Source organism: Ixodes scapularis, unplaced genomic scaffold (assembly GCF_016920785.2).
Source record: "Ixodes scapularis isolate PalLabHiFi unplaced genomic scaffold, ASM1692078v2 PGA_scaffold3__209_contigs__length_174095766, whole genome shotgun sequence".
Lineage (NCBI taxonomy): Eukaryota > Metazoa > Arthropoda > Arachnida > Ixodida > Ixodidae > Ixodes > Ixodes scapularis.
In genome coordinates, this window is record NW_024609868.1 from 4946993 (window position 1) to 4968680 (window position 21688).

Below are 21688 nucleotides of genomic sequence, written 5' to 3' on the forward strand. Positions count from 1 at the left end.
GCAGCGCGACGGATGGGTTAACGCGCGCTCCCGTTATTCGCTAAAACGACCATTCGCTCAAATGTCGCCGTTCGCTAAAATGTCATTCGCTCTTGTGATATGGACCCCTCGAGTCTTCAATATGCACCAGAGCAAAAAAGGTTGCAACCTTGAACAGCTCAAGCCCTGGTGGCACGGGGCTTGAGCTGTGAGACTCTTGCAAAAAAAAAAAAAAAAAAAATGCAGCGAGGGTTTTTATTTTTTACTTATCTCGCTCGAGTATTTTGCTCGACAACTGCCTCAGTGGCCTTCTTCCAAATGGCATTACTGGAAGATGGCTTCACTACTGCTCTAGCAGCAGTGATGTAGATAGCAGGGGCAGATGGCCCATTCAAACTCTAAACGTGTGCCACCCTCACGAGGAAAGAAAACCCCAATGCTCTGCCAATGCAAAATCCGTGGGGCAAACATGTAGCCACCAAAAATGAAATCGACTGAAGCGTGAAATCTTCTAACCAACTCAACCCTCCTACGTCATGCCGCGGTGGTGGCGCACCGGACGCACTTCCGGTCTGTGGCGGTGGGCAGAAGTCGTCGTGCCAGACATGCATTCCTGTGTTCCCTTGGAAGAAACGAGACAAAAAACCTGCCAAGAGAGCCTGGAAAGGTTTAAAGATCAGTTTTCATGTGTTTTTGCCCCCTCCGTTCGTCCGAGAACGTGGATAGTAGAAATTTAGAAATAATGGAAACAGCGCGCAAACGACAAGGACGGGAGGAAAAGGAGTACACAGGACGAGCGCTGAGCATGAACCAACTCGCCCACATCGCTACTCTGATTCAGTGGATAGTAGTCGTGAAAAGGGCAAACCAGACGCTGTCGAACTACGATTGCGTGCGCGGGCAACACTTTGTGGTCGCCAGATGTATTTGCTTTGTTCCAACATAAACGAGAGAAAACCGCCAAGTTGTCCGAACCACCCACGGGTTCAGTGCGTCTTCAAGTTCACACGGCCGGCTGATCGTTCGAACTTTCGTCTGCTCTTTCAAACGTCTGCTTTTTGTCGTCTGCTCGTTCAAACAAAAGCGGCCCGTAGACCAAACTTTGACCCGGTGATTGCAATAAGAAGTAATTGCAGACCTCAAAAGAGTTAAGTAGGCTCGGTGTAAAAAGTGGATACAAGACGTTGATCATTGGTACCGGTGGTCATCACCGACTTGTTACGCTTGGTCTGTTCCCGCTTCCGATTTTCAGTATCGACGTCGATCATCGCCGCTACCTTCTACACTTTTGCAACACGAGCGACGTCGCTACCGAAAATAGCTGGAAGAATCTCATCATGGTTTTGGCGTTCATTCAGCGGCGTTCATGCGAATGAATCGCCGCACGTCAAATTATTTACGGAAAGTTTAGCGGCGTAACGAGCCTTGATAATTTCGCTTAAGCGATTAAAGTGGTAAGACCTTGCGATGAGGACGTAGAATCGACAATTCCAACGTGAAAAAGAGTAGGCAGACTCACACAGACGCCGACATGACATTCGAGTGGTTTGTTGACGCGGGACGCGGTGCTTGCCCGCGTACCCCATTACGCATGCGTTCGAACTGTCGTCTGCTCTTTCAAACTTGGCTGCTTTTTGTCGTCAGCTCGTTCAAACGACAGCGACCCGGAAACCAAACGTTGACCCGGTAATTGCGATAAGAACTAACTGCAGGCCTCAAAACACTTTTGAAGGTTGGTTGGGGTAAGTAGGCTAAGTGTAAACAGATACAAGATGTTTATCGTTATTGTTACCAGTGGCCATCACCGACTTGTAATGCCCGATTCTACTTGCGGTTTTCAGTATCGACGTCCACCATCTCAGCTACGGTCCACGCTTTTGCAGTCCGAGCAATAAGGAGTTTTCGTAGATCGTTTTCGCCGTCCCGCAAGGCCCTCCGCAACCCGCTACGATAGCGGGAACTCCACAGTCAAGGCTATCGGCGCGCAGGCGCAGTAGCAACTTCTTCGTTGCGGAACGCTTAGCGGAAGGGGCAGCGTGGTCTACGAAAACTCCCTAATGTCGCGTCTGAAAACAGCGAGCAGAATCTCATCGTGGGAGTCAGGCTTTAGCGCCCATTCTGCGGCGTCCACGTGAAATGAATCGGCGCACGTCATATTATTGACGCAAAGTTTTGCCTCGTTAGTTTTGCTGAGGCCGCTCAAGTAGTCAGACATTGTTAGGAGGACGTAGCATCAACAATTCCAACGCGAAAAAGAGCACGGGGACTCCCACCGACGCCGACAACAACACAATTCAATGGTTTGTTTATGGGCGACGGCGGGCTTCTTGCCCACCATCCATCGCGCATGCGCGGCGCCGGTGGCGTCCGCTAGGGGCGCTCCGGTTTGTTTGTAAACATGAGTTGGTGTATAGTAACATGTCTATACGTGTACTATACTCTCGCTTTTAACGTCTGCCAGTAATCCATTATTTGATTGTAACATAACTATGCCAATACCACCTAGAAGACAAGGCCTGTGCCTCCCCCCTTCCCTTCTTCCCCCTCCCTCACCCTCCCCCAAATGCCACCATTCATAGATTTACGCAGCACCTCCTAGCTTGCCGATGCCAAGCTGGGCACGTCTGCCGCTTTGAGCGGGTCAGGGATCCAACAATGTCTAGGTGGTACTGATTTTGCCCCCAAATACAAAACAGAAGTGAGACACATGGCCGAAATTATGCTTGTAGAAGTTCCGAAAGATCATTAGCTTCAACCGAGAGAAAACTGCACCAGAATCAGGAAAAGTGACACAAATTAACAACCACGACTCGCCAACTGACGCAAGACACAATGAACCGCGAAACGTCAGTTTATTTCACTTTGTGAGCAAAGCGGTCCCTTTCCAATGTACACCGCGGTTCCGCGGGAAAGAGTGAACTAAAGCCGCCCCCCGAAAGCGGCGCCCCTTCCGACCCCCGCCATGCCCGAGTCGCGCGAGAGCGAGCCACCCACGGAAGGAAGCGCCGCACGGAGCAGACCGGACTTGGGCATTGTCGGACGGCTCCGGAGAGATCGTTGCACGCGCCGTCCTTGAGATTCTCCTCGAGGGACCGACGAGGCGACTCGTCTGCCGCTGCGAGCGGAATGATGCAGCCCACGTCCCCCGCAACGGAAGACGCTTCGATACCTCGCAACTGGACACGAGCCTCAAAGAAATTTCTTCTCTCTAAGCACGCTTCCCACAATTCTTTGCATTGCAGCCGTTGCGCGGCGAAATTCTTCGCTACTTATCGGGCCCCACTAAGCATGTATATGAAAGGGTAAAAAAAAAATAAAGGAAGCAAAACTGACTAGGTATTTTTCTTTTCACCAGACAAGTGCAACTGTTTTTGCCAGAGGAAGCCATGCTGGTGGCCTTCCCCGAGCGTGGTGCGCGTCCGTATCAGATGCCAGACGGTCTTCCGCACGGTCACCAGTACCTCTCGAAGGAGAAGGGGCGGGGCCAATCGTGCCGCCTTATTATGTACAGTCGCTGCACGGATCGACGTGCACCTGCTGCGTGCCTCTGGTGCAGAATTATGTACAACAACTCGTCGACAAAACGCGCGCCGAGAGATTTAAGTAGGCGGACACCGTTAAAACACAGACAGGGACCCCCCCCCATGATAACTCCCTGCACTCCGTACGAAGAGGCCACGAAAAAAGCATTTCTCCAAACTGCAATGCTACACGCGTGTGAAAACAAAATCTCACTAGATGGAGGTATGCTCACAGTCTTTTCTTTCCACCGTAAATACGAGCAGCTGACGCCAGATAAAACGTTTCACAACCCCCAGAAGAGTGGCGTGGACGTCGCCGTTCCTGCAATGACCCTTTCTAAAACAAACTTCTCAACAGACCCTTTTCAAAATTCAGCGCCACCTGGTGGCTCAAAAAGTAGTTTCACATTCAATAAGCTAATGGCGGTCACGAAACTGTATTTCGTCGGGCACTGTCACTTCGGCACACCAATGGCGGATGAGTATTGCTTCGTCGATCATCTTAAAAGTCTTTCTTGATTTGTGTCCGTTTCAACGGTGCGAGGATAAGAACTGGCCGGTACAAACCCGCGACTCGTAGGCCCCTCTACTAAATTTCTGCCATCAAAAGGTTTTATAGAGCCAAGCTTATGCCAAAAAATTGCTTGGAACAGACTCTAAAATAGACGTTTAAGCAGCCTGTGCATTCAATCAGTACATCGCGTTGTATAGACGTCTCGAATGTACAGGCCTCGCGTGTCCTCCGCTCGGTAATATCTTCAACTTCTTCCTTCATCATCCTCAAGAAGGCTGCCATTAATTTGGCGCCGATGCCAAGCACCGAGATGACGATGGTGATCAAAGTTGCCAGCCTAAATTTCGAAAAGGGTCTATTGTTAACCAAGTCGAAGAGACGAGGCAGCCTCGGCAGCGCAGACGAGCCCGGCTCGTGACACGCGCTTTGTCTTTTCGAGGCACAGGGCCGGCGACTTTCGTGCGGCAAGAAACAAAGCGCGCGCCAGCCGCACTCGTCACAGAAGAAAAGGCCGAGGAAAAAGAAGCTTTCTCAAAGCATTTAAAAGAGATTAAACGCTAAAAAACTTCAGATGTAAAACTTGCCCTAACGAAAAAGAAACGGGAGCGACGACTGTACAAATAACACTACCGCTTTGGTATGTCGACCGCTTCCCAACCCGACGGCACGTAAACGTCCGAAACTGCAAAGTCGACTTGTGACTTTGTCACTTCGCACGCAGACCGCAGGGCGTGTAAACTGACCGCGACGCACCTGCAACGACACCGAGGTCCAGAGAGTCTCGTAGCTATTGTGTCTCGGTCACGGCTAGCGACTCGTGCTCGGACGGGCGAATGGAGCCGCATGAGACGACGGCCGCAGTTCCCGTTGGAGACGAGAGCTTTTTGCACGGACTATCGACGACAAACCACCTCGATCGAGAACCGAACCATGAGGGGGAGAAGACAACCAAACTCGACCAGTGGCTCGCTACTCGAGAAAGAAAGGCACAACCGAGCGAGACTGGCAACGGTGCACAATAAACATGGCGCAGGCCTCTTCGCACGCAGAAAGCCCCCCCAAAAAAAGGCAACGCCCAGACACTTGCACAAATAAAGAGTGCTACGCTCGAGCGACGTGCGAAACGCCCCATCGTGCTTCGCTTTGACTGTGCCCCCCCTCCCCATGTCTGGCACCCCCTAGAGCCCTCCCAAAGAACCGGCGCCGCGAGCAAAACCCCAAGCCGAGGGCGCGTCTCCCATACTTTTTGGGGGGGCGGGGCTTAAGCCCCTTCGGCGAAAGCCACGCGTCGCCGCTACCCTTAAACAGAAAATGTGGAGGGCATGGCAGCCCGAAGCGGGGCTCCGCATCTCCCGCTCGGGGCATGGGTTGGGTTCGGTTGCGCCCCCGCGCTCACAGTCCGTCCTCGGAAGAGCCGTCCATGACCTCCGCCAGCCAGGCCGCAACGTCCACCTCCTTCGTTTCGTAGCGCTTGATGAACGGGTGCTCCTGCGAGGAGGGCCCGGATGGGGACACGCACACGGGCAGGGGAGGGCCCTGGACCCCCCCTCCCGGGAAAAACTGCCACTACAAAACTAGAGTACCAGTGGTACAGAGAGCTACACATATTGGTGAAAGGTTAGCATGAACTTACAGAAACGAACAAAGAAAGGACGGAACAGGACAAAGCAGCTGACTAACAACTTTGATTTACAGTATAGACCACTTACAACGTAACCGCTTATAGTGCAGGACCGGGTATAACGCGGTTTTTTTAAACCACCGGTTCACTTCCCATAGAAATCCATGTAATTACATACCGCTTAAAATGGAGGCGCGCGAAGGGAAATACCGGTTATAGTGCGGTTTTTGGCACAGCCAGCACACCGCGCCGACGACCGGAGCAGCGCGCTCGCTTCCCTGTGCGACACTAGATAACGGCGCTGACGGCGCGAGCCGCACGCTGCACTAGCGGGGCAAGGATGTTGCTCGAAAAAGCGGGGAGAAGCGAAGAGAGAGGCTTCAGTTGCCTTAGCGACGGAGGGACGCACGCACGTGTCGTTCACGTGCGTGCGTCCCTCCGCTGCGTTGGAAACAGAAACAAACAACCGCAACGACAGACCAATCGCATGTCGAGAAGTGTTCGCGCGCGTTGCATGCTCTCTCCTTTCCCCCCCAACCTCTCTTACAACGCTTCTCCTCCTCCTCCTCTCCGGTCGCGGGCCGGCTGTTTCTATCCGTAAACATGGCGTCGGTTGTGATCGTCGTCGTAGACGGCGTTCATCTCATCGTTCTGCGTAAAAGCGCTATCCTTGACTGTGAATTTTCGTTGTGTGTTGCTGTGATAACCCAGCACGTAGTACTAGAAGGGAAAATCCACCTACTCGTGCGGCGATGTCGTGGCGGCGCTCTCAAGACGGCAGAAACGCCCGTGTCGTCGTGTTTGTTTACTTCGACTACAGTGGTGATTTCTAAGCATTTGTGTCCTCGAACATCGCCCATATTTCTTATTTGGCGCATTTCATGCGTGTGCTCAAGTTCAAGGTATTACTGGCGCGTACGTATGAAGGATGCGAATTTTCACGCGTTTTCATCTCCGGAGAAAAGTGATTAGGGTTAGCAATCCTGAACGCTCGCAACGTCCGCCCGCAACTCGCGACGCCGTTAAAAGGCTGCGCCAGGCAAAAGCCGCTCATTTCTTTCGAAATGTGTGACACACTTGAGACAGAACTGTACTAGTCTGGTGAAATAAAGACTTTCCTCAAACTAAGCTTTATTTTTCATCTAACGTAAAAATAAATTCTTTTACAAAGGTAAGTTGTTTCGTGGCATGTATTTTGGCCTGAAAAATTGATGTTTTGGTTATAGCGCGGTACCGCTTATAGTGTGGATTTTCGCGACTCCCGAGACATACGTTATATGCGGTCTACACTTAGTATGTTTATTCTTTGTACGTGTAATTGTAGTCTTCAGAAGCTGATCACATACACAGAATAACTATTAATTACAAAAAAGGCCAACACGAGGAAATTATTAAACTTGGAGCGGGATAAACTTTGGCGAGCAACGTTTCAATGAATCATTTCCCCGTGTAAATCTTTCTTGTAACTGATAGTTATTTCGTGCATATGTGAACAGCGCAAACCTGCTAGGCAGCTTTTTTGTTCTCCTCCGTCCTTTTTTCGCTTGTTTCTTTAAAGGGGCCCTGCAAGGACTTTTTACTGTTCTTTAATTTGCACCGAACCTGAGCGCACTGAACGTAGTAACTTAGTGAAACTTTTCTTTTCGCGAAATTCGCTTTATTTTAAAAGTTATAGGCAATTTAGATTTACAAAAACAAGCAAAAAATAACCTCCTTCATGACGCCGTAGGTCCTGGCTTGAGTGGCCGTGAACTAGAGGAGGAATAGTGAGCTCATCGAGCGCTTACGGCCGCCGCACTCCGTGTCGACGGCGCCAGAGGGCGCCACTAAAGCGTGTTCTGGATAGGCTGTATGCAGCGGGCAGCCAAAGCGGCTTTCATTGCGTTTGCTGCGTGATTAAACTCTAATCCGGCATGACACTTCTTTGGCCACAAACGACAGCAAACACGGGGTAAAGATCAGTTCAGAATGGGAGCCACTTCGCGCTGCCATACCGCGAAACGGCCAAACCGCAAGACAAAGCCTGTCGCCGAAGGCCTTCGGAACGCTCGGAGCCCGTCGGATCCTCCTGTTCATACGACTGCAGCGCCACCGCGTACATCCGGGATTTTTCCGTGTCGGCGCCTTATCCCAGTACTCCTTTCTAGTATGCGCCACCTTTTCCACCGCTTGGCGGCGGATATGTTGACAGGTCATTTCTTGTTTCCGTACTTTATAAACTGCATTTCTTTCTTTTTTTCATCTATAATACTGAACAAAAACTACTTTTATAAATAATTGAAACGGTTCGCGCCACTTATATTTTGTATTTCGACCAAAAAGAAGTTTTTAGTGGCTCTGACCAGTAGTAAGCCCAGGACCAAAGACGTCACATTTTGCGCGCTTTCGGTACCGCGGGTCGCCCTCGTCGGTGGAGGAGGTTTCCGCGTCGTCCGGTTAAAATATGGCGCACTGATATTTAGCTACTCTTTCCGTGCCCGCTGGCTTGCCCGAACCCCAAGAGACGTGGAAACCGCATAAAAGGTAGACGCTTAAATATGATTGCAGGGCCCCTTTAAGTTCAAGCTGACCCTTTACTTTTAATATTGGATTCGTTCGATCTGATCTCAACTTTCTCTCATCACGCACCAATGTCGAAATCGGTGCGATCGCCATTGTGGTTGAGGCAGAAACGGCGGTGTAAAAATTAAAAATGAAATGTTTCGAGCGACTACAGATTGAACTCTATGTGAGCTGGTGTTTGACAACTAAGCAGTAAACTTGCTCCGACTGCACGGCAAGCTCCACCACTTTCCACAAGTCAGTCGGAACCATTAGGCGATCAATCTGCTACCTCCAGATTTCCAAGCAGCACATAGAAAAACTGCTTTCTGTTCAGAGTGAATGGAGGAATCTGCTGGGTGGGCACTCTAGATTTGCACAGCACCAAAAAACGACAGACTGGATGGAGGAGGACACAGACAAAGCACTTTGTCTGTGTCCTCCTTTATCCAGTCCGTCGTTGGCAGACGAGAGACGACATTGCCGAGCGGACCCACTCACCAGGAGCTCCCGGTACTTGGGCCTCTCCCTGTAGTCCTTTGTAAGGCTGCAACGAGACGGCACAGAGTCAGATCACTTGCGTGCAGCTCGATTCATAACGTCAGTGTATTCCTACGACGTCGGCGTGAGGCAACTTAAGACAGACCTTAAGGCTTTTATGACCACCTGACTGTAGGCACTCGAATATGTCTCTTAGCTAAATTTTACCACACAAACGCAAGTACATATGACACCCTCCTATTGCCTCCTGACAGGATATCATCTCACCTCAATCACCACACTCGCTCACAAAAGCACAGTTACCGTGTTCCCTACCCCACACCGCACCGTAACCGCTGGTTGTACTACGCTGCACGATAGTAATCGCACGACTGCAAGGCATCCATTTGCAATCTAAGGCTCCGTTGCGTTCTCGCGCGTGCGCAGACATTTGCCGAATTTTTGCCACATCTTTGTTGAACTTTCCTGCAAAAGTTCGGCAAGTTCGGCAGATTCGGTCCATCACTAGTTCAAATCCACGATCACAAACTGCATGCCGGAATCTGTCTCTTCATCCTCAACAGTGACATTGAGGAGGTCAAACTTCCGTTGTGTGGCAGACTTCGCAGCCAAATCCTGCTTCAACTCGTCAGCCTGCGCCGCACGCGGAGTACTTTCGCTTTCCATGTAGAAATGCGAGTCGAGCCGCGCTTCGACATCGGTTTTCTCTTTCGGAGAGATTTTGGGCACGTTCCGCGCAACATAATTATCCTTTTTTTTTTTTTAAACTTTCAGTTTGAATTACACTATAATATTTTGGAGAGAGGTGCTTGAATATGTAAGGCACCCAAATATAAGATTGGCTGCCACCCCTGACGCACTATGCAGTGATGCTGGTGCATCGTTACCAAGTTGCATCTGATCGCACATTGTCTCAAACAAGAACTAAGTTTTCTGTTCGCCTATCGAGAGCTTTTCACGATGAGGAACGTCGAGAAATGCTACGTTTGACTCTGAAAAAGCCGGTCACTGGACCAATGGCGACGGGCTTTCAAGCTCTTCGAGCACTGCAAGCGCTGAGCAACGGAATGCTTCGGAGCTCATCAGCAACATGTCGGACTTCGTGAGTGCTTTGGAAAAAAAGCTGATCGACATTTTGCGATAATGAAACTGTTAAGATGAAAAATGGAGGAAACACCGTTATCTGCGAAAGTGAAACTTTCACGCGACTTGTGGTTGGCATGACATGTGGGGCATGTAGCAAGTGCAAACTAAAGCTACAAAAGATTGGTATCATATTTAATTTCTATTTTTAGTATTGAGTGTGTGCCTTCGATGACCCACGACGTTGATCATATTTGGTGGTTCCGTCTAAACTACAGAAAACGGCACGTGACCATGAAGAAGAGTGTGAGCACGATTCAAACCGGCCAGTTCTCGATCGGCGGTTTTCGGGGCGGAAAGAAAACATATTTCGAGTCGCAAATTGTGTTCTGGTTATTTAAGCTCTCATAAAACCTTGGCGATCATAAATACCCTGTCAGTGTCCCTTCACTCACCAGTCTTTGACAAAGGAGCAGAACTCGGGGGAGAAGGACCCGTCGTTCGGCAGGCTGGGGGGCTTTTCCTGCAGCACCCGGCTCAGCACCTCAAAGTCCGTCTTGCAGTCCTTGTACGGGAACTGGCCCGTGGCCAGCTCCACCTGGGGGAAGGGGACAACATAACGCTCAGCCAGGAGGACGGGACGGCTCCAAGCCCCGCCGTCGCAAACTGGACTACCACGGGCGGAGACGCTAGGGAAGGTGAGGATACGGAAAAGACAATAAAGCCCAGTTCAGACAGCTGCGTTGGTCAGCGACCTGAAGCGCGAGACACATGGACGGCAGATTCGTCCGATCCGACAGTCCGAACGCCGCTCCGAATCGCCGCACGCAACAGTTTGAGACACACGCTTCCGACCTTGCATACGACACGACGATCCGTTTGGCTCCGCCCATGAGATCCAAGCGCCCCAGCGGAGGTCCGCGTTCACAGATCTCTGGTCCCATATTGACAATAGCTTACAAGAGCGAAGTTAGAAGCTCGTTCTCGTTAGCCCGTGCCTTCTTTGACGGGGCCATCTTTCTCGAATGGGTCAGCGGGATCCACGCGTCCGCCTTCCCGTCGCCCGTCCCGTTTTCTTGTTCGTCCCGCCAGACCCCGTACGTCATCATAACGTTCGCGCTAGCTGCGCTGTCATTGGCTGGACGCATCCGACAATCCGTCCACCGTGCGAAACTATCTGGCGCGTTGGACGCACGCCGGATCGCCGATCCAACGTCTGAAGCGACCAAATTTTTCGAATCAGGCAGTCGTATTGCCGGATCGGACGTCGGATCGGATGGATTTTTCGCGCATGTGTCTCGCGCTTAAACGACAAAACAATTGCGAACGCCGTGCACGGCATGGCAAGCAGTATAAGGAATAACTGGGACGCAATCAATAGCCACAAGGCGGTTCTTCTTTGGCTGTGGTTCATTGGTGGCAAGCCACGGGACCAACCTACACCTATCTTGAACCGGTCGTCCCATGGCATGTAAAGGATAAATATAAGGCGAGGCGAGAAAAAGATAGAAAAATAACGTGCCTCTGTCAGCTCCAGCGTTAGCATTGCAGAAGTAAATCCGATTAAAATAAACAAAAATGGTAATACCGAAAAGCAAACTTTTATGTAAAAACCAGTATCTTAAAAAAAAAAAACTATTAGCGACACTGTTACCAAGGGACAGGCCCCGTCTGCGGCTTTAAGTGTTCCTAATTAAACCTCCACACCCTCTTTTTTTGCGATTTACAACGATTCACTAGGTATGGCTTGCATTACAAATTCGTGTGATGTTCCTAGTTGCCGCTGTTGAACCATGGTCGCCGAGAGGATGAGAATGGCGAGACATCTCTTTTGGATGCCCGCCGCGGTTGTTTGCTTCCACCACGCTCTGGCTGCGCTTGCGTGCTCGAAACTTACGAGACGGCCAAGTGTCGTCGAAGGTAGGAGACTTGGGCCGAAGGTAGAACAACTAAACGACTTCCCCGCAGCTCTCGGCCTGTCAGTGACTATATACAGTTCTAGTGAACGCAACCGACGCAAATGTTCGAAACAGCCTTGAGGATACTTTTGCTGAGCCTCGTTTTCTCTATTCCTGCACATAATGTCATAATGCTGGTCGTAATGGACGAGACTCGCACACTATTTACCTTTGCCCGTCTCATTTGTATGTGGTGGTGAAGGAGTTCTAACAGCCGAGACTGGAAATGTGCGCGGCAAAGGGCCGTGACAAATTCCAAATGAAGAACTTTGTAGGCCTCGCACGAAAAACTGCCCAACAGTTTCCACGACCGAAAGCGACACTGCATTGCACACGTCCGCAAAGGATGGATGGGGACTTTCTTAAATTCAGGACAAGGGTGTATTCAAGCATTTTTCACATTCGGTCCCCTTTTCACACATTTCACTTTCACAAATTTCCAACTAGGCACGACCGGGCAAGCGCCTGGTTGTGCCTGGTTGGAGAACCATGGGACATCGGGAATTCCACGCAGACGGGAGGACAGTGTGCCAACACAAAAGACAAACGTGGATGTCTATGAGAAGAGCCACGGGCGGCCTCACCATGGATATGCCCAGGCTCCAGACGTCCGCCCGGATGTCGTAGTCCGGCTTGGTCGGGTCCGGCGGGTCGATCCGCTCGGGCTGCAACGGTCGCACGGGTAGAACGGTGAGGGCACTGTTGCACCACGAGTTCGGCTCGTGGGGAACGCTAAACAGAGGCTTGAGCCAGCTTGGGTCGCGTCTGAATTCCAACCTGGCAGTCGGATTGGGCTCGAACCAATACACTACTTCCTAAAATCCCCGCACGAAACAATGCGCGCGTTGCATTATGGAACTTCTTTGACCACGGAGAGGAGTGGCGCGGTTTCGGTCTCGACTGCCCAGTCGACGAAGTAGTGAATCTCGGCACTGCTTGAAAATAAAGTCGGTGCCAGCTCACATTGCACTCCTTCATTTTCGTGAGTGCCCCGTCGAAAGACGGACCTCTGGCGGCCATACGCACCTGCCTAAACTTAGCTTGGCTACCACTTCAAGTGCAGCGTGACACTCCCCGCTCACTGATCATTTAAGAAGGTTAGGACATTGATGAGGCAATGGAACAGAATGACTGGTTCAGTGTACAGTGCAATCCACTTATAACTATGCAGTGCTTATAATGATCAGTTTCTAGGGTTTCTACAGTAGAAACGTTCAGTTTCTAGTCCAGATACAACGATAATCAGTTATAACAATTCGATTTTCGGGTTTTCTCATTATTGTTATAAGTGGACTGCCCGGTACTTCTCCCATCTGCTATCGTAGTTCTGTATTTACAGTAAAACCTCGTTATAACAAAATGGGATATAACAAACTAATGGATATAACAAAGTAATCATAATTCCCCTTGCTTGCTAATAGTGGGAAAAAAATGGACATTGGCTATAACAAACTAATGGTTATAACGAAATAATTATGACCACTCCTTCAACTTTGTTATAACGAGGTTTCACTGTACCTGCACACAAACTCCGGCACGCCGGGAGCCCGAAAAATGTGCCCCAGCACTCTACCCATATTAATAGGCAACATCGACGGTGTTATAAATTTAAGAAAATTTGCATATTCAAAAATGCAAGCGCCATACCTATTTGCTCTCGACGGGACGTCGTGAAGCGAGATGGGGAAATCAAAACCGAAACTGTCATTGCTAGGGTCCCAAGGAACATAGTGTGGCACAGCGCCGCTAGGATCGCTACGATTTTGAGAGGTCGCTCTATGATGGCCTAACGGCAGTGCTAGGTTGCCGGCACCCCGAGAGCCTAATCGGTCCGGCCTTGCCAAGCGTGAAAGTAGGGTGTGGGATCACGGTGTTATCTACAGCATATCAGAATGCAGAAAATGAGTTGCAATTCATGCTTAGTCGTTTGCCAGGATCTCTCCACACGGCACAGTGCCTGGTTCTGAGAAAAACTGAGGGCACATGCGCTCTTTAGAGTGAGCGGTACATTTCACGATGCAAGCGGAGTTTGAGCGTGCTGTAAAACAGTCCCTTTACTGGACAGAGTAAGCTGAAATTCTAGTTAAATACATCTTGCTAGAGGGAGCAACTTCAACCATGAAGAGCATGTGCAATTTAATGGCGAAAGGCTCCTAGGCAGATTGGTGCAAGCGCGCAGGCGTTGGGTTGTCGCGTGGCGAGGGAACCGGGTGGAGAGGCGGAGACGTTTGCAGACGGTCAACACTTTCGACCTCCTGCAGCTCATTTTGCAAATGCAGCCTATAAGTCACGTGACCCTGATCGAGCAGTTGCGCCCCCTCTTAAACCTACACTCCCCATACCAATGAAATGTGAACTTGAGCGCATACTTAGTGCCGTGTGCGTTTTTGTTCGCTTCGTGTTCCATGTTCGTTGTCACTGGTTGGCGTAATCGCACTATGCATGAAAGTATGATTTTGCTCAAGCACCAATTCAGCAAATCATCGCCACTCAATGGTGGCGAGTGCCATCACCGAGTGGCGAGAAAGAGGAAGGCAATCTCCTTGAAACAGAAACGTGTCATCCTCGAAAAAGTGAGCACAAACATTAAAGAATACTGCTCCACTGTCAATGTCCTCCGCAGCAGCCGTCGCAGCTATAAAGATGATTTATACGGAGCTAGCGAGATCACCCCTCGATTAAACTTCTCGCCGTTGGCGAAGAGTAGCTCTTAGCAAAAAGCGTGTGCATAGAAGCCTCGACCACCCTCTGCAGGCGCAATAAACATGTGCCCGTGACAGCCCCGTTATCCTTTATTTGCGCGTTACTTTCATAGAGTCCAGATATAACGAAGAATCGGATATAGCGAAGTGATTTCCGACGACTGCGTTATAACCGGTCTCGACAGTAGCTGCGAGAAAAGCAAAGAGTGAAATTGATCACTTTAGCCGCCAAGAGCCATCCCCAAATGGGTGCAGGGTGAACTCACGGCCATGTAGGCGGCGCAGCCGGCCGATCGCGTGCGGGCCTTGGAGTCGACGAGGCGGCCGCTGATGCCGAAGTCGCACAGGCGCACCCTTCCGGCCCGGTCGAGCAGCACGTTGGAGGGCTTCACGTCCCGGTGGATGAGGCCGTGGCGCTCCTTGAGGTAGTGCAGGGCCCGCAGCACCCCCAGGGCCGTGCGGCCCAGGATGTCCTCGGGCAGGGCCCGGGGCCGCAGCCGCCGCAGCAGCTTGTCCAGGCAGGTGCACATCAGCTCCATGCAGATCCACACCTCCCCCTCCGTCATCAGGTAGCCAAGGCACTGGACGATGTGGGGGCAGTCCTGGCAGCGCAGCACCACCTCCAGGTCCATCGTGATGCGCTTGTTCTCCTCCCGGTTGCCAGAGCGCCTCATCTGCTTCACCGCCAGCACCTTGCCCGTGGGCCTGTGGCGCATCTTCACCACGTGGCCGCACGTGCCGCACCCCAGGTCCCCCAACTGCTCCAGGTCCTCGGTCTTTACCCGGTGCCGCTGGCCGCCTATCGTCAGCACGTTGCCCGCCTGCAGGATCTCCTGCAGCTTGCGCTCCGACTCTGCACCCCCGCTGCGACCGGAGGACACATGCCCAGGCTGTAGCACTCGCCCGACACAGCCCTCCCCAGAAAGGGGGCTTAACTGCGAGGCACCCACTGTGCTGGCCATCTGAAGTAGTGTCAGTGCCTCGCGGTTCCACGTTCGATGCGGGTAGAGTTTCCCGATCGCAACACTTTCTCCACCTCGTTGGTTTGTGAGTCGCAACAATTGGTCTTCACCGCGAGCAGGCCGACGTGCCCTTGCAAGAAGTTCAACCCACTTTTGATTCGGTATTGGGGCCGACGGCTAAGTAACCAATTTGAATGCATGAGACTCACTCACCACTTTACGAACATCTAAAGGTTCATCCTTTTCCCGCACAATAGCCAAGTAGAATAAGCATCCTTTTCCTGCTATCACAGTCCCATAAGCACACTATACTTCGTTTCACCCTAACTGGGAAAAGAGTAAATGCCCCGGCCCCTTTGAGCCAATGAGAACGACGGAGGCAAAGCATACGACAGCCCTTAGCAAGGGTGCAGAGGCGAGAACGTAACAGGCCGAGAAGAGAGAGAACGAACCCCCCTTTCATCTGGAACCTCTTTTGTGTGTTCCAGAAATAACTATTCTCCCCCTAGAATGTGAGCCCACCGTTCAAAACTTATGCAAAAGCGGCTTCCCTCTCTCTCCCACCCGTGACTTAGACAGCACTGCGCGCAACTTGTGATAGTCTTCGCCGTCTGCCAAGTTATGGTGAAACAGAGTACAGTGTCTGCACATTGACCTAAAGAAAAGCTCGAGCAATAACATCGCCACGACGGTCCTCCATCCAACCGTGTCATTTGACAGTTGTTGATGCACCGGCGGCTTGTGGGCACCATCCTTCTGTAACTAGTGGTGAATTCCACTCGTAGATCTGGAGCGCTTTCCAAAATCCGCAAGGGAGGCGAAATTCCACTCTGTGGGACTCGCTCCGAATCGACGAGGGGAAGATAAACTTGCATTTTTGGAGCGACCTCCCCCACACCCCTCCCCACCTTTTCTCCCTCCGCCGTACAAAATGGCCGCTGCTCGAACTTAACCAGCCCACCAACGCCTCAGCCGGCTCACGTTTCCGACGACCAGTGACAACTGTCACTGCTTAGCTGCAGAAATAACACGCGACACAAACCGAGCAAAATTAAACGTACCACGGTGCCCATGTCACAAATAACGAAGACGTCCGCGTTCGGCACCGTCACATACCTTTCGGCCGCCTCGAAGCAGTGGGGCACGGACAGCGATTGCCAGCGGAGTTCAGATTTGTAGTACGACTTCAATAAACCCAGAGGTAACAAACCATCACTTGCGCGGTCGTTGCCTAACTACTTCTTGCTTTATTTCACGGGAAAACGCCGACGGAATGCAGTGTAAAAAGGTAAACAATCACTGGCTGCAGAATGAATAGGCCTAACCTTGCGTCTGCCTCCAGCTTTTCTGTCGTTCTTTTTCTCGTTCTTCCTCTCACGATCACAGATGTCAGCGCTTACGATTTGCCGCACTCCACATTCCCGGCTTTTTATCCCTGATCTACGCGAGGTAAAAGCGTTCGAGCCGTCAAAATCCAGAGTAAACAACCAACGCACCTGAACAGAACCAACTCCACGACACCGACACGGCCGTGGCCCGACCGGCCCGCCGATCTCTCCAACCTCGCCGCGCATGAGCACCGCCGATTTAGACGGAAATCACGTGGGCCGCTCTGTCAACTTCCGGAGAGATCTGTGAGATCCCACAGAGCAAGTTCGGCGTAGTTTGGGGCGCTCCGTGGAGCGGGCGCTGCCAGAGATCTACGAGCGGAAGATGACCAACTTGAGCCAGATCTGCGAGCGGAATATGCGCGCTCCAAATGGAGCGCTTTTGGAGCGCTCGAGATCTGCGAGCGGAATTCACATTAGATTTGCCACTGGTGACAGTCACGGTCCCAAAAATGCAACTTTTTTTGGTTCCAGTTATGGTGTGTACAGAAATCTTTTGATGTCACTTTGATCACTCCTAAGGATTGTTTCAGCAGGCAGGAAGACAGTAAGCACTTGCTACATTTTCCGCCGGGCACTTCAGCGAAAGCGGAAGTGCACGTCGGAAAATGTAGAAAACTAAATGAAAATCGGAAACTGGGAACAATGTACCGGAGTGACGCTACTCCGAAGCCCAGTCTTGTCTGATAGTTCTCTGCCATACCACCCAAGATATGAGGTCCGCGCAGAAAGCGATGCCGTAAAATACCGAAGAAGCGCTCGCTATTAGCGCTTCCCAAACCTGGGAATTCTGCAAATTATAGGTTAACCGCCCGATTTGACCGGGCAAGAGCGCATGTCAAGAATAACCCAGTTTTCAGTGAAAATGGGGTGGGCACCTCCTGGTATTTTACAGTAAACACGCCATAGATCATTGAAAGTATGTGCGCACGCTGCGAGCTACTGTACTGCCAATGCGTGCGGGGAGCATTCACGGCGACATACAAGAGAGTTAGGCGGTGCAGCTTGGATCCGCCACCAAAGTCGGAGCAGGAAAACAGGCCTTGTAGTCTAGGTAGTACCACCTGGGATTCAATGTGGGCCAGAGCAAAGAGGCGCGGGGAGTGGACCCACCTGTCCTGTCTGGTCATCACGGGACTGGAGGTGGGCAGCGAGAACTGTCGGGTGGACCGGCCAGCTGCCGTCATCTCTCCAAGCAGGACTGCACACACCAAAACAACCGCCCAACCTGAGCCGTCACGGGCAACAAGAGACGCCCATTTAGCAGCCCGCCTCAGCCATTCATTGCAAAGGCGTGTGGCTGCGGAGGTGCGAGGCATTCAAACAAACGAGCACCGAGAGATGCGATGTCTGGTATCTGGTTCGCAGTCGATGTGCAGACAAGTAGGAAGTTCTTGGTAACTGTAAAGTGGCAGCCAACATTTTACTAAGAGGCTGAGCTTCTTCTTCGGGACTGCCAACAAAAGAAGCTTTCGAATGTTGGTTGTCACTCTGAGGCTTTCGCGAGGCACCCTTTTTAAGTTTTTCCTGCAACATTCGACGACGTTAAGTCGATCGCTCCTGCATGAAGCGGCGCGTGCCGCTCCACGCGGGCACTGGGTGCACTTTTTACTACATAAAGTGCCCCTTAAAAAGAAAAACCACCAAGATATTTGCGCCCTTCACCTACGCTACCTGGTTGTAGTGTTATTGGTGGCGCTTTCTCGTTGCCATTACACCCCTTTTGCTCAGCTTGCACAATGACGTGCAACGAAAGAGGCATCATCAAACTTGCTACCATGATTGATCTCTTACTTGGGCATTTTGTTACGCCGCAGCACGATTTTAAGGCAACGCAGAGGTGCATCAATCATGTCGCAGTGACCCCAACAATGCAGCAACCTTTTTGAACCTTGCAGCGCCGGACAAATGGCTCAGTGTCGAAAACTCACTCCAGTGCGAACGTTGCATTTATGAGAAGGTTGTGGCTACCTCGTGGTAACGCCCAGTGGTTCTGTCGTCTGGACGGAACCACTCTTACGGTTCCATCTGGACGGAACCACAATAGTTCCGTACAAACAAAACCGATAGTGTTTCATCCAGACGAAATGTTAGCGAACCCTGTAGAGTTCTGCACAGACGGAACGATAGTAACCACTAGAGTTCCATCCAGACAGTACAATAACCACTGCTAATGTTTCTTTCAGACGGAAGAGAAACCTGCCGATGAACCTTTGTGCAGCACACGAGGGTTGATCCCTATGCTCCACCCATGACCCATTTCCGGTGTAAAAAGTGGTTCCTATGTTATTTTTAAATGGGTAGGGGAATGTAATTCTATCGCTCATTTTCTAGCTTGAATGCGTTGCATGTTGCACCCTAACCTTAAAAACACCAGTCTTCCATTGAGAGGCACAAAAAAACTAATTTTTAAGCTAAATAAACAATCTTTCAAAGCACACCTGGTGGATGCATGCGGAGCCTATTTGGGAGGTGATGTAGCAACGTTGGGGAACCTGCTACGTAGTCATGACGTAGCAGATTCCTTCAAAGCAGCGCCGCTCTTTGGAATTTCAACATTTTCCTTCTTAGCTTTCCTCCTAGCTCAACTCAGAAATCGTGCATTGCACCAAACGGTCCAAGAAGATGGAAAGGAAGGACTCCCCTCTCTCTCGGACCCTCGTTCGTGCAACCGGACACAGTTATTCTCCCCCTAGAAGATTAGCCCGTCGCTCAAAACTCAAACAAAAGTTGCTTTCCCCACCCCGTTCAGCCCTAAGCTGACAGTGTTAAGGAAGCTACGTGCCCCTTGGGCCAGCCACATGCTCGTCACCCCACGGGTACTTCGAACGGCTCGGTTGTAACGCGCCGACGCTATTGACACCACAACAATGCTGACACCACCAAGGAAAAAGCTCATAACCACGCCAGCCTTGCTACGGCACGAATGCGGGGAACCTTTTCTTTGCTTTTTGTTTGCGCCGGATATGCCATGATGCATCGCGCTCTTCGTTCGCTTGCTCGAATGCACCGTTTCGACCGAAAAATATAGCCAGTCTGTCAAAATACGAATGTGCGATTATCATTTACGGTTATTATCCGTCATGCTTGACTCATTTCCAAACGAAATTTGAATATTTCAATTTTTGTTTCCGTACCCCTTTAATGTAGTCTTCTCGAAGTCTAATGAACTTGTCCCAGCAAACCTATGTAGGCAGAGACTGAGCGTGAGGAGAAGGCGATAATGCATGGGGATGTCGGAATGCTGAGCTCTGGTTGGAATGATTAGTGGGTAGACACAAAGCTAGCCGCCCTTGTCTCCACCGCACTCGTCGAACGCGATAGAACACGAAACGTTAACGTTTGGTTTTCACATTCAAATGCGTTCGACGAGCGCAGTGGAGACAAAGGTAGCCTTTGTCTCCACTGCACTCGCCAAATGTATTTTACCGCAGAATGCCATTGTCCAGCGCTCGCATTTGAACATGTTCGACAAGTGCAGAGGAAACCAAGGCTTCAGGTCTACCTACTGATCATTCCAACCAGAGCCCCGCATTCCAATGCTCCCGTGCACTCTCGTCTCCTCCTCTCCCTCGGCTTCTGCCCCCATAACATTTGTACTGCTGCCTGGAAAAAAGTTTGACCAACCTCTGCAAACCATGCATCTCCAGCCTCTATTACCTCATTACCCATTAAAAATCTCCTCCAAGCACGTGTTTCCTTAATATTTTTTTTTGAAGAGTATGTATTTGGGAGCAAGATCCAGTGCATACGGTGGATATTTCAGCATTTCAAGAGCTTTCTTCTGGAATGGTATTCATTGCAACGGAAGACCTGAGGCTGGGTGCATTGCCGTAATGAAGGAGCATTCCTTGTCTCAACCTTCCAGGACGTTTCTCCTCGACGGCAGCACGACTTTGCAATTAGGTTTGCATAGCAAGAACTTGTTATTGTGGCTCTACCTTATAAGTAACCAAAACAAAAAACAACAACGCACATTTAAACATCTCAAGAAACCGACCAAGAGCTTGGACGGAAAGGAACAATACTGTTTTCTGGGCCCTCGGGACGGAACCAACGGTACTACTCCACAGGGCTCACTCTCGTTCCGTCTGGACGGAACTTTACCGGGCCTCCTATCGTTCCGCGTGGACGGAACTACTGCGTCTGCTGCCGTTCCGTCTGGTCGGAACTCTAGAAACTCGGTTGTGAGAAACACTTCAAGCATCTTCGCTAGGCTGCATCCCCAGTGTGCGGCAATGAACGCTTTTAACAACGCACCTTGCGTTGCTGATTTGTTCATTGCCCGACGTTTAATTGCACTGATATCTTCGCTGCCTAGCCTCGCTCGTGCACGGTTCCAAAGTGTACAGCTCGACGTGCGGGAAACCGAGCGGCGAGAAATATCTGGTTGGGCCGCCGCAGTTTTCTCGACGGTGCCCACCCCCGCAGTCTGATCCGATGCTCTTTCTTCTCTCCCTAAGCCTACCCGACGAAGGCGACGTCAGTTTCACTTACATGGCCTGGGCCTCGATCGTGGTGTGTGTTGCGGACTCGAGAAGTTTAAGTTGAGATCCCGAGGCAGTTTGTCTCTACTCTTCGCGTCATTCTCGGCCATCAGCCGAGCCTGAAGATCGGCTATTTTTTTCTGAAATGAAGCTATCGCCGCCATCATGATCACTGATGTCGACGGCCACCGCAGATACGTATCTGGCGTTATTTTCTAGTTTCGTGCGCTCAAGCGATTGCAGACACTTTTTATAAAATAATAAATAACTAATGTCACTTATTAGAATTATTAATATTGTCGTAAAATTTAGGTAAGTTCACTGCGTGACTGTGGGCATTTTCGGCAGCTCTTGCGAAGCGCTTCGAAACCGTCGAAACATCGAAACGGATCAGCTGGGTGTTGCATTGCCCGACGAAATGAGGAAATGTG

At 50.8% G+C, this 21688-nt stretch overlaps 1 protein-coding gene across 1 annotated transcript; it reads right to left on the reverse strand.

The window, feature by feature from the left end:
* Positions 1–2812: 2812 nt before the first annotated feature.
* Positions 2813–21643, reverse strand: LOC8031980 (dual specificity mitogen-activated protein kinase kinase 7). Its single transcript, XM_002408073.5, has 7 exons — positions 21268–21643; positions 17884–17971; positions 14687–15284; positions 12303–12383; positions 10216–10358; positions 8678–8723; positions 2813–5502 (listed from the first exon to the last, which is right to left on the reverse strand). The coding sequence occupies exons 1-7, from the start codon at positions 21422–21424 to the stop codon at positions 5407–5409; spliced, it is 1209 nt and encodes a 402-aa protein (XP_002408117.3). The 5' UTR covers positions 21425–21643; the 3' UTR covers positions 2813–5406.
* Positions 21644–21688: the final 45 nt, after the last annotated feature.